This window comes from Gigantopelta aegis, chromosome 6 (genome assembly GCF_016097555.1).
Source record: "Gigantopelta aegis isolate Gae_Host chromosome 6, Gae_host_genome, whole genome shotgun sequence".
In the NCBI taxonomy this organism is placed as follows: Eukaryota; Metazoa; Mollusca; class Gastropoda; order Neomphalida; family Peltospiridae; genus Gigantopelta; species Gigantopelta aegis.
Window position 1 is genome coordinate 95,793,721 of NC_054704.1, and position 14,461 is coordinate 95,808,181.

The 14,461-nt window shown below is 37.3% G+C and overlaps 1 protein-coding gene across 5 annotated transcripts in view; it reads right to left on the reverse strand.

Annotated features, from left to right (window-relative positions):
- LOC121376453 (multiple PDZ domain protein-like) overlaps window positions 1-14,461 on the reverse strand; it is a 305,209-nt gene that overhangs the window by 84,233 nt on the left and 206,515 nt on the right. For all 5 annotated transcript variants that reach the window (XR_005958447.1, XM_041504328.1, XM_041504327.1 and 2 more), the window contains 3 exons: window positions 7,943-8,035; window positions 7,031-7,283; window positions 6,492-6,693 (listed from right to left, as the gene is read on the reverse strand). Coding sequence is in view for 4 of the 5 variants with exons in the window: in XM_041504328.1 (XP_041360262.1) it covers window positions 6,492-6,693; window positions 7,031-7,283; window positions 7,943-8,035 (548 nt within the window). In the remaining variant the exon portion in view is untranslated. The remainder of the gene's footprint in view (window positions 1-6,491; window positions 6,694-7,030; window positions 7,284-7,942; window positions 8,036-14,461) is intronic.

Below are 14,461 nucleotides of genomic sequence, written 5' to 3' on the forward strand. Positions count from 1 at the left end.
TCACTAGTTAACTACAGCTGACCGTTTTTCAGCACACGACTGGTTACCTGTCTCGCTCATAAACTGGTTCAACTATTAGTAATGCACTGTTTCCAGTAGACAGCAGCCCAGTCTACTTTAATCTTCACACTGTGGTGCATATAGCAAGCACAACAAGGACTTGAATGCCAGTCTATCTATATCGGCAGCAACACATATCACTTCCGGATTTTGATTACGACAAATACCCGAGAAATATGTCAGCAAATACTTATTATTTTTTCCAGATTTTAATCAGTAAGTGAGACATTCTGCTTGTTAAAAAAAAGTACATTTCGGCAATTTTCAAGTAGTTTTTAATGAAATTCCAGTACTTTTCCAGGACCTTTTCTGAATTTGCAAAATTCCAGTACTTTTCAAGTACTACGTCAAAATTCAAGGACTTTTCCAGGCCCGTGCGAACCCTGTCACTGATAAACGGTCTTCATGAATGAGGGGAATTAACATTATCATTATCACTTATAAAGGGTCTTCATGAATGAGGGGAATTAACATTATGACCTATAAAGGGTCTTCATGAATAAGGGTAATTAAGATTGTGACCTATAAAGGGTTTTCATAAATGAGGGGAATTAACATTATGACCTATAAAGGGTCTTCATGAATGAGGGGAATTAACATTATGACCTATAAAGCATCTTCAAGAATGAGGGGAATTAACATTATGGCCTATAAAGCATCTTCATGAATATGGCCTATAAAGCATCTTCATGAATGAGGGGAATTAACATTCTGACCTATAAAGGGTCTTCATGAATGAGGGGAATTAACATTATGACCTATAAAGCGTCTTCATGAATCAGGGGAATTAACATTATGACCTATAAAGCATCTTCATGAATGCGGGGAATTATCATTATGACCTATAAAGGGTCTTCATGAATCAGGGGAATTAACATTATGACCTATAAAGGGTCTTCATGAATGAGGGGAATTAACATTATAACCTATAAAGCGTCTTCATGAATCAGGGGAATTAACATTATGACCTACCTGGTATAACTGGTCTGCATGAATGAGGAGAATCAATATAGTGAAATATAAAGGGTCCACAATGAGGGAATCAAAAGTATAACATAAAAGGTTGCACAAAACCATTGACTTTTGCATGCATTTCAATACAATATTTCTATGTCAGAATATTTTCTGTGAAAACTACAACAATATTGAGAGTGCTGCGACTGCTAGTTTTAGGAAGTACTCTCCCTTGATAGCAACCTTGCAAAAAATCAAAATAGGGTGACTACAAATTTTAGGGGGTTCCCCACCCTTATGCCAGAGCACCACATCATTTTGTTGTTATACAATTGGCAGTGCATGTATACCATTTGCACAGTGGTTAGCTGTTAGCACAAAAAATAACAAGTACCTTTAAACCATTGTGTTATATAAATTAAAGGGACATTCCTGAGTTAGCTGCATTTTAACATGTTTCCGACTAATAAAATATTTCTACGATCAAACTTACATATTAAATATATTTTCTTGTTTATAATATAAGTGTCTATATATTCAATGTGTATCTGGTCGTCTTAATATTTGTAAGAAGCCGAAACTGGATTTTATTTCCTAAAATATATTTTAGGAAATAAAATGAAATTTAACCTAGTACAAATATTAGAACGATCAAAAACATGTTTAATATACAGCCACTAATATTTTATGCAGAAAAATATATTTGATATGTAATTACAATTGTTATAAGTCTCTGTTAGTCAATAATATCTTAAATATTGCAGCAAACTCAGAAATGTCCCTTTAAATACTATGGGTCAACCTATTTGTAATCATCAAAAAAGAAGAAAAAAAGGTTTTGAAATGACATTTCAGTATTATACTACAGTATTTTGTATTATTTTTTAAAAATCCAGAACAATTTCCTACAACTGACTATATTTAGCTGCTTCAACAAGTAACAACATGACACTTGGTCGTGTAGTGCCTTTAGGGGTCCCCATGAAGATAATTTATATAATGGCCTATGAAAAGAATCAATATGGCCTATAAATGGTCTAAAATGAGGGGAAATACTAGGAAATATAACGGGTCGACAATGACAGGACTCAAATGAACTAGGACACACACACCTCAACGAAGAAACCAATACTAAGAACTATCAACAATCCACAGGAATGATAATCAATAAACATAATAAACAACTGTTCATGTTTGTTAAAATTTAAAAACAAGTACAAATGTATCTTATATCACCTAATTACTTTTTTAAATGCCATTTCATCCCTCAAAACAGAATATGTTTGTATAGGAATGTCACACTACCATTTATATGTACATCTGCAGATTTTAGTTTATTAATAGGAGGCAAAAAGATTTCATTTTATCTGAAGGCTAATAATACTTTAACTATTTCATTTAATACAAAAGATATTAAAGTCCATTATCAAAACTACCATGGGATGAGATGGATGTTCTTTGTTGAACATTGATATGGCAATTAAACACTAATGACCTCTATTTTTGATACTGCATGGGATGAGATGGATGTTCTTTGTTGAACATTGATATGGCAATTAAACACTACTGACCTCTATTTTTGATACTGCATGGGATGAGATGGATGTTCTTTGTTGAACATTGATATGGCAATTAAACACTACTGACCTCTATTTTTGATACTGCATGGGATGAGATGGATGTTCTTTGTTGAACATTGATATGGCAATTAAACACTACTGACCTCTATTTTTGATACTGCAAAGCCAACATTACTTTTGCTTACTCTTTTATTTTGCTAAATAAACATTTTTAAAACAAAAACAAATTCATATAACAGGAAGACAGTGGATTATGTACATGATTTTTAATTATTAGTATTGCTTACTTGACATAGAACACCTTTTGCTGTACATGTATTACATTTATAATCGTACATATGTGAATACTACATCCGATTGTCGGATCCCATTTCTGTATGCATGTCACATGACATAGCTTAATCTTGTTATTACAAAAAGAAAATACAAACTTAGTCTTATGCTAAAACCTATTACACCCACCCATGACAAGGAAAGAAAAACCCCCAAACATCCTGCAGTCATGTAGAAGCACAGCGTTTTTACTGGAAAAATGGAACTAGAGTAAATCATGTTATTATTAATTAGATGAATGCAAAAATTAAAAAAAAACTAATTATGCAAGTATGTTCATTGTAATATTTCAACCCCTGCAACAGAACCTAAAACTGTAATCTGTTATTTTTATCTGACATGAAAATCGTCTTTCAGATCCAAGCTGGCATCGCGGGAACTGCTGATAACGAACGTCAAATCTAAAAACGTAATGCCAAAGTGTACTTGATAAATCCGTGAATCTACAAGACCAGCATGCCTGTGGGCTATGCTGTCGTCACCTGACCTGTACCCCTGCTCGTCTGCAGGTCAAAGTCAATTTCATCTACTATTGATTTCTCCATAACAATTGCTTCCTACACATGCTCTCTGCATTCTCTCATTGATCTGTACAGAATTCTCGGCTCAATGTTTTTTGTTTTTTTTAATGCGTGTTTTTCTCAGCAACTGCACTTCTATGATGTACACGCATCAGTTCTTCATGGTGCAGTACACAGAAACTTGCAGGCCTGGCAGTATTCGATGTAGCGAGCCCACTGACACTTACTTTCAACCACAGTTGCAGCTCTCCCCAGTGACAAAAAGCTCATTATTCAGCCTGAGGAGATCCATGCAAATCCAACGCTGCATCTCATGTCTAGAATCCTTAGACACTATCGCAGCAAAATCAATTAACAAGTGCAAGAGAAATATGTGCTGAAAGACCACCTGTCTTTTAACTGAAATGATCCCCTTAATAAAACACGCCCCAACACATTGTGAATGCACCAGAAAGCAGTGCATTTAACAAGTATAATTACAGTGGTAGAAATGGAATGCTGCACAGCAATATTGTATAAATATATTTTGTTAACATATCTTTAACTATATTTCGTAGTGAGCAGAAAATAACCACTAGCTTAATGGGACCATGCACTAAACACTTCTGGCATTGCATGACTGACAGCGATTTTGTAAAAACATTTATCTTTATTTAATCAAATCATAATCAAAATTTAGGAACAATGTATGTAAGTTATGATTTTGTAACTATTCTAATATTATCTGGTCAGCTGTTATCGCGTTATGTCAGTATGTAAAAAATATGGCCAGTTGGTGTGATTTAGTCTGCTAGTTTACAGTGTATCCCAACAAAGAAAATGAAGCTGGATATGTTCAGAAGAACTGACATGTTGGTTGACATTTTTTATAATACTTAAAAATAAGATTTAAAAAAAATAAAAATAACCCCACAACCACATGTTTTTAACAACTGGCAGTAATATTTGTTGTTTTAAAATTAGCAATCAAACATTTTTCAAGTTTAAAAAAAGTCAAATTATTAAAATTTGTTCTCCCATCATTGTAGCTAGCCATATAATGCTTTCATTGTTTACTGTGAACAGGTAGGTCGGTCATACACTGACTGTGTGTGCAAGCTGAAAATGAATTAGTTTGATCACCAGTGAAAGTGTATAAAACTCCTGATTGAAGATTTAATTTAACCAGCTACATAGATATTGTTACTATAGCATCCTTATTATCTATAGTTTGGGGTATATATTTCAATTAGGGATGCAGAGTGTGCTATGTTAATAACTTGACCTCCCAAAAAATAAGTACGGTCTGGTCCATATTGTGTAGTACATATGCATGTTGGTATGAATTTTGGTTTCTTTAATTGTTTGTTTGTTGTTTTTGTTTGTTTTGTTGTTTCATAGAGGAGATATTAAGTTCAAATCTTCAAGTTTAAAAGAATCAAAGTGAAAACAAAATGTACCATCCACCATACTGATGTATCAAACAGTCCAAAGGAAGAAAATGTAGCAGGTTTCCTCTCTAAGACTATATGTTAAAATTACCAAATGTTTGACATCCAATAGCTGATGATTAATAAATCAATGTGCTCTAGTGTTGTCGTTAAATAAAACAAACTTTAGTAGAAATTTTAGTGGTTTAGTAAATTTTGGTTGGTATAGGACTCATGCTAATAAAACTTTAATGTGTCTATATTCTAATCTCTAATGAGGTCATGATTTTATAAGCTGTTCTGCCACTATACTGATATATTTTCCATTTCTGCACCCCTGAACAGCATTTCTGCACCCCTGAACAGCATTTCTGTATACACACATACATATGACCATGTAAACATGAGTGGATAACATACATGTACACACATTCTGATTACTGGCATCCCTCGCAGATCAGGGGAGAAAACACCACGGATAAAATTATGTTCACATTTTTACCTCTCACAGACTAGAAATTATTTGACTGGGGCCAGGTAGGAAACACGATAGGCAACAGATTTGACTGGGGCCGGGAAGGGAATCCAGGACCTTGTAACAGCATTCTGCAACATGATAGGCAACAGATTTGACTGGGGCCAGGGAGGGAATCCAGGACCTTGTAACAGCATTCTGCAACATGATAGGCAACAGATTTGACTGGGGCCGGGGAGGGAATCTAGGACTTGTAACAGCATTCTGCAACATGATAGGCAACAGATTTGACTGGGGCCGGGGAGGGAATCCAGGACCTTGTAACAGCATTCTGCAACATGATAGGCAACAGATTTGACTGGGGCCGGGGAGGGAATCCAGGACCTTGTAACAGCATTCTGCAACATGATAGGCAACAGATTTGACTGGGGCCGGGGAGGGAATCCAGGACCTTGTAACAGCATTCTGCAACATGACAAGCAACAGATTTCACTGGGGCCGGGGAGGGAATCCAGGACCTTTTAACAGCATTCTGCAACATGATAGGCAACAGATTTGACTGGGGCCGGGGAGGGAATCCAGGACCTTGTAACAGCATTCTGCAACATGACAGGCAACAGATTTGACTGGGGCCGGGGAGGGAATCCAGAACCTTGTAACAGCATTCTGCAACATGATAGGCAACAGATCTGACTGGAGCCGGGGAGGGAATCCAGTACCTGTAACAGCATTCTGTCACTGTGGTTGCAACTTCTTCGTCTTCAGCTTATTTCCCTGCTTGTATCCAGTTACAGTTCAAGCAAGCTGTCATGGGCACACACCTCAGTTATCCAGGACAGTGGGTTAGCTGTTACCACAGACATTTTATTTCATTTATACTTATTTTTGTACTTATATCCAATTAAAGTTTAAGCACACTGTCCTGGACACACACCTCAGCTATCTGGGCTGTCTGTCCAGGACAGTGGGTTAGATGATAGTCGTTAGTGAGACAGAAGAGGGTGTGGTTTGTCTTACACGTACCCATGTCATCAAAACTCGCTTTAGGTGGGAACCGGTACAGAGCTGCGAACCCAGTACCTACCAGCCTTAGGTCTGATGACTAAACCACGACACCACCAAGGCCAGTGGTTTCAACTATCACACATCGTACACTCACCTTGCATCATTACTGAGAAGTGACGCCCTCCGCTGGATTGCCCTGGTTTGAGCGTTGGTGATTTTGCGCATACTTTCGTTGTTCATCTGAACAATGTAATCCCCGATGGCCACACGGCCATCTTTGTCAATGGCACCTCCCTTTATGATAGACTTGACAATGCAGCCATTGATTCCCCGGTCCACCGCCTCTAGGGATACACCTACAGGTAATAAACAGTATTTTAATATACAAAACTATGTATATTTTTGTAAAGGTAAATTATCTACATGTAAATATATACAACTTTTATTATTGCTCTAAATTGTTGTTTAAATTGTTAAGTTTAAAAACATGTCACAAAGTCGACCCCCTACAATGGAAGAATCTGGGGTATTGTTTTGTGGATGGGGTTTTTAACCATATTTAAAGAAAAATACTTAAAATATCTACTAGCTCTAAATTAATTAATTAATTAGAAAGGCAAAGCAGAAAAGTAACAAAATTCAAGTAACTTGTGTCAGTGACTTTAAATAATGAAGTAAAACTAATGAACAAACCTAATTGGTCACTGCCCTTCTTGATTTTGATTGTTTTCTCGTACGAGGCTGGAATGATGTCTGTGTTGGCACCGAATCCCCGGATAAGGCTGGGCGAGGCGAGCGGGGACATCCCCGGAGACATGGTGCGGGGGGTCGACGGGGGGGACGATACTGCTCTAAGGTCACTTGAGGTGATGTGGTCTGACAACGATGACACCGAACTGTCAGCACTCTCCGTCTTCCTGTGCCTGGTCACTATCAGAGGACTTAGCTGGTCAAAATAAATAAATAAATAAATAAATAAATAAATAACTAATGAAATATAAATCAATAAACTCTAAAATTACTTACGAAAACATGATATTTCTATTGCGTAATTATAGGACTAGCTTCCATTTCGTTTATGTCCCGAGTGAAATAATTTTCATTTGTCACCAGCTTTAGTGAGTTTAATATCCTATTTTTTACTCATAATTGATCTTAATTTATATCATTCAACTCGCTTGGTTAACTTTCCTGTAATATTGTAGTGCACCAATCGATGATGTCACAAAGTGTTACGTCCCATTTGGCGATCTAGTGGTCTAGTGGGACGTATCACTTTGATATGTTCCAAGATATTTTTAACCTTATGGGTAATAAAGTTGCTCCCTGTTTCTAGAGAAGAAAGGGTCTGAAAATCCAGCAATAAATCTTACATCAGCCCCATGCTTATAAACCTTTTACAGAGTCTAGTCTCAAGACTGTAATGAGTCTGAGACTTTAGCAACACCATACAAACTGCATGCGTATGACATAATTAAGAAATTTGAGTCCATAGTAAAGTTTTATAGGCACAGGCCCAGTTAGGCAATCAATCTAACTTGATTATGCAAATAACACAAATAAGTAACACAAGACCCATAAAGCTGGTATATGTGAGAGAGTTACCTTGGTTTTAGTTTCTTTCTTGGGGGATAATGGTGATGAATCTCGAGGAGTAATAACCGGAGGGGAAGAGATCGGAAGTGGAGGCGCAACATCCTAAAATAAAGAATAAATAAATATATTTACCATACAAAGGAAAGGAATATTTGTTAAATAATGGACATAATAATATTTGGTTTCTAACGTAGTTTCTCAGATATTGGTCTTCAGAGACAAAGAAAACCTGCTGCCAACACATATAGGCAACAACTACTGAAAGCATGGCATTTTTATTTGAATTCTTTTTTAGGCATGACAGTACATCCCACAGGTTTTGAAGTAGCCATTTTAGAATGCTGGTTAAGATGGGAAAAACCGGTTTCTATGAGGTTCATTGATCCCATGATCCATTGCTTTACCATGTAGCTACATCCAACCCCAATCAAAATTATGAATTAAAAATCAGTATCGTAATATATAAAACAATCGGTGACATTTTTTCCCCTTCAAATAACAGCATTGTCTTATTTGCCAAAAGGAAAAATATACTTCAAATTAAAACTACATTTACCTATTTTTCAAACGATATGAATATCTTACATCTTAGTCAAACTCAAGTATTTTGTTAGGGCAAGACTTAGCTCAGTGGGCAGAGTGCTTGCACGAGGTGCTTGTGTTATAGGATCAAACACCCTTAGCAGAACCACTGGTCTCCCACCCCTCCATCTATACCAGTGCCCCACAACTTGTATATCAAACACCCGTAGCAGAACCACTGGTCTCCCACCCCTCCATCTACACCAGTGCCCCACAACTTGTATATCAAACACCCTTAGCAGAACCACTGGTCTCCCACCCCTCCATCTACACCAGTGCCCCACAACTTGTATATCAAACACCCTTAGCAGAACCACTGGTCTCCCACCCCTCCATCTATACCAGTGCCCCACAACTTGTATATCGAACACCCGTAGCAGAACCACTGGTCTCCCACCCCTCCATCTACACCAGTGCCCCACAACTTGTATATCGAACACCCTTAGGAGAACCACTGGTCTCCCACCCCTCCATCTACACCAGTGCCCCACAACTTGTATATCAAACACCCTTAGCAGAACCACTGGTCTCCCACCCCTCCATCTACACCAGTGCCCCACAACTTGTATATCAAACACCCGTAGCAGAACCACTGGTCTCCCACCCCTCCATCTACACCAGTGCCCCACAACTTGTATATCAAACACCCTTAGCAGAACCACTGGTCTCCCACCCCTCCATCTACACCAGTGCCCCACAACTTGTATATCAAACACCCTTAGCAGAACCACTGGTCTCCCACCCCTCCATCTATACCAGTGCCCCACAACTTGTATATCGAACACCCGTAGCAGAACCACTGGTCTCCCACCCCTCCATCTACACCAGTGCCCCACAACTTGTATATCGAACACCCTTAGGAGAACCACTGGTCTCCCACCCCTCCATCTACACCAGTGCCCCACAACTTGTATATCAAACACCCTTAGCAGAACCACTGGTCTCCCATCCCTCCATCTACACCAGTGCCCCACAACTTGTATATCAAACACCCTTAGCAGAACCACTGGTCTCCCACCCCTCCATCTACACCAGTGCCCCACAACTTGTATATCAAACACCCTTAGCAGAACCACTGGTCTCCCACCCCTCCATCTACACCAGTGCCCCACAACTTGTATATCAAACACCCTTAGCAGAACCACTGGTCTCCCACCCCTCCATCTACACCAGTGCCCCACAACTTGTATATCAAAGGTGTGATGTGGGTTGTTCCTGTCTGTGGCCAAGTCCATATGAAAGATCCCTTGCTGCTAATGGAAAAAAAATGTAGCAGGTTTTCTCTGAAGACTACATATCAGAATGACCAAATGTCTGACATCCTATAGCTGGATATCAACTAATCAATGTGCTCTAATGGTGTCAGTAAAACAAACACAACTTTTGATTTTGTGCCGGCTCAGTCTGTATTGAGATGTTGTGCTATCAAATACTTCAAGAATCCATGTGCAAATTGGTACCTGTTAGTACCTGTACAATCATTCTAACTCTACGAGCTCAGCAAGGCGACAAACTCTACAGAATAAAGCTTGGTTTGACTAGATCAAGTCTCCAGCAGGCAAAACAAAAGATGTGTCTATTTGATCACACCCCAGTTACATTTTAAACTATTGCCATTTGGTGCTGAATGCATGTACATGTATATGGTTATTTTGAAATTTCATCAAGACACACAGGAAACCTACTGCTGCCACATAGGCTGGCCCTACCAAAAAACCACAGCAAGGGATCTTTTACATGTGCTTTCCCACAGACAGGAGAGTATGTAGCCTTTAATGTACCGGTGTTAGTCATGGGACACTTGGTGATATGGGTAAAACCTCCAAATCTATCAACAGCAATACATTCTCGGACCAATCACACTCCACTGAACTACATTCTACCACCTTCTCCTATACATATATTAAAACTGAACTACATTCTACCCCCTTCTCCTATACAGATATTAAAACTGAACTACATTCTACAACCCTTCTCCTATACAGATATTAAAGTGACAGATCCTAGTTTTTAAACACTATACAGCACATATTTCCCTATTAGAGCTATTTTTGGTAATGAAATCAGACTTAACTTAGATTTTATTGTTTAAATTATCCATTTCAGAAGTGTTTCTGATCATCCTGGGTTTCTAAGACCACAAATTGCATTCTTCATATTCTTCATATTTTTATAAATTGACAAACCTTTGAGAAGTAACAGTAATGGAAAGAAAGAAGTGTTTTATTTAACGACGCACTCAACACATTTTATTTACGGTTATATGGCATCAGACATATGGTTAAGGACCACACAGATTTTTTTTTAGAGGAAACCCGCTGTTGCCACATAGGCTACTCTTTTACGACAGGCAGCAAGGGATCTTTTATTTGCACTTCCCACAGGCAGGATAGCACAAACCATGGCCTTTGTTGAACCAGTTATGGATCACTGGTCGGTGCAAGTGGATTACACCTACCCATTGAGCCTTGCGGGGCACTCACTCAGGGTTTGGAGTTGGTATCTGGATTAAAAATTCCAAGCCTCGACTGGGATCCGAACCCAGTACCTATCAGCCTGTAGACCGATGGTAACAGTAATGGAGACAAACTTCAGTCTATTTTTAAGGGTATTTCACCGTTTCATCATCACAGACTCTCGTTTCACTCTATTGTAACTTTATCCAAACAGTTACAGGTTTGTAGATTAACCAAAGTTAGTGTCTATTTCTATGGGTTGAAATTAGGGTCTGCTCCTTTAACACGACATGTATTTATAATTGACCCACTCATTCAACTATAATATAGCAACATTTCACCAATCTTTGTGATTTACAATATACGGTACATGTACTTATGAACAAAACAGATTTTTTTTTTATAAACTATTTTGCAATAAATCTTATTTGGAATCAAAATACAAGTATAACTATGTTTTTTTCTAACTTTACTCCATTCATGGAAGTTATGAAGCAGTTATCCACCAACACTAAAAACAAATGTGAGTTCCACTTATTGATTTTAATAACAACCCAGTTTATGGGCACAGGTTGCCAGTTATTTCCAGTAATGATGAGAAAGGAGAGTAAAATCAATGTTCACAGTCAATACAATAGCTGAGGATGTGGCCAAACACTCAAAGAAAACACACAAAATTGATTTATACTACTCAATCAAGCTAAAAAAGAAAAAAAGAAAAAAAGATGCATGGTATTTTTATTTTTCATCTTTATAAAGATTTTTAGATGGAATTTTTTCCCTAAATAAATACATTCCTTAAAAAACTGTCCAACATTTCTTTTAGATTTATTGACTTATAACAGAATTAACATACACAATTTACATGTGTGTCAATCAGTAAACAACACATAAAGGTTTGTCCCTATTTCTGGTAATTCATAAATCAATCAAGATAAAAGAAATGACATATAATTAAAATAATAAGTTATAAAAGCATGACATGAATAGTGTCAGACTTTCTGCCAGAAAATATAATTTGAGGGTACATAATAAAATCTATACAGATCAGAAGTGCCCCTACTAAGTGGTTAAGGATTTTAAATATTTTCAAATTGGACACTTCATTTCATGTACATTTACAATTTTACACAGCTTTTCTCTTACTATAAACATTCTAAAAATTACAAAAATAAATCCATTAATTTCCAAGATGTTTGGGTACATAATTTTATGTAATTAGAACTCTTGTTATGTGAGCTATGATTCTAAACAAATATGTTGACAACACATTAGATGATTCATAAACTACTGTATACTATGTAATTCATTTTGTATGTGAATGTGTTCTAGGGATCTCTGATCTGCAAGATCATTACAAAAAAAAAAAAAAAAAAATGACCTAAAGAAATAATTAAGAGATCATGTCATTGCGTAACATTTTGACCCTTGAAAACTAATAGCTAATAATGTATGAATATATGCATTTTAAAAATTAATAAATGCCAACACTCCATCATTATAGAAAGAAATGTTTTATTTAACAACACACTCAACACATTTTATTTACGGTTATATGGTGTCAGACATATGGTTAAGAACCACACAGATTTTGAGAGGAAACCCACTGTCGCCACTACATGGGCTACTCTTCCGATTAGCAGCAAGGGATCTTTTATTTGCACTTCCCACAGGCAGGATAGCACAAACCATGGCCTTTGTTGAACCAGTTATGAATCACTTGCGGAGCATGCACTCACTCAGGGTTTGGAGTCGATATCTGGATTAAAAATCCCATGCCTCGACTGGAATCCGAACCCAGTACCTACCGGCCTGTAGACCGATGGCCTACCACGACGCCACCGAGGCCGGTCCATCATTATAGTTAAAACTGTATGGTTAACAATCAAATGTAACTGATTAATATAAAATATTTTTACTGAATTTATCATTACTTCATCTGGTATAGTGCCTGCCTGATGTGCGATCGATCCCCATCGGTGGACCAACTGGGCTATTTCTAGTTCCAACCAGTGCTCCACAACTGGTGTAACAAAGGCTGTGATATGTACTATCCTGTCTGTGGGATGGTACATATAAAAGATCCTTGGCTGTTAATCGAAAAGAAGAGCCCATGAAGTGGCGACAGCAGGTTTCTTCTCTGAATATCTGTGTGGTTCTTAACCATATGTCCAACGCCATATAACCGTAAATAAAATGTGTTGAGTGTGTTGTTAAATAAAACATTTCCTTCCTTTCATTCCATTACTTCATATTTGGTGATTTGGTTAACATATTACCGTAAGCACTGCATTGCATACAATAAATAATAACAGTTAAACTTAATAAATGTAGATCATGGGAACATTTTAACTTTCATTGCATCTTTCATTCTGGCTTTACAAAAATAGGCAACAAAAGTGATAACACTACAACAATCTTTAAAAGAAGCAAAATCACATAAAAGATGAAGTTCTAAATACATGGATAGCCAGAGTCAATGTTGCATGCAGTTATCTTTTATAAGAAAAAATCAGTTATAATAATAGTATGACAACCATGTTCACCACCCAGCTACAAGGTATATTTATCTCAGCTTTCCAAGGACATTGTGTGGTTGAAGTAAATACCACAGTAAAAAGAGGAAGGATATAAAACGGAGTTGCCCTCATAACCCAAAATACAACTCATGCATGACAAAATATAAAGAGAGACAGGCATCGTTCTTCGTAGGATGTGAAAAGCTAAATCCATTTCACCTCGAATATTTGAAACTACTGGAAATGTATGCATGGTTACAGAGGAATGTATATTACATTGGTGAAAAGAAAGGTTTGATGACATTATGAAAGGAATGTCTGTGTCACGATTGGTCTCTCTGTAGTTCAGTGGTTTAATACTTAATAGTACATGTAAGTTCTGAGATTGCTATAATATTCAGGGATATGTGATACCCAATGGACAATACAAGTTGAAATGATCTTTAAAAAGGTGAAACCTCTGAAAGGTTATTTTAAACTATTTCAGATCAAATTCAGTCTAGTTTGTGAAAATCATTAAATGCTAAGAAAGCTGAAAGATAAAAAATTAAAGCCTTGAAGACGGGAGCAGGGCTCGAATTTAATGGCAGCCATTCAGCAAATTGTGCAGTGCTCTAGTCATATGCCTCCATGCCCTGAAAATTAAACAGTCTTATGACCAAATTTTATGTTATGCCTTATGTTGCAATACAAATACCAACTGGTCATCATACTCGAACAGGACTCCTGGAAGTTGTTATATATATATAAGAAAAGATCAAACCCCTCACACTTCTTTATTCTGAATGGGTGCTGTTGTGTTATATTGACACTTGTTGCCCAGCCTACTGGCCGTAATGCCCTACAATCTCCATACACAATGTTAAGTTTAAGCCAAATGAGCTTGCCCTTCAATTTTTCAAATTCGAGGTTTGCGGGATGCCTGAATGTAGCTTAGTGGTACAGTGTTTGCCTACAGTTAGTTTTTGTTT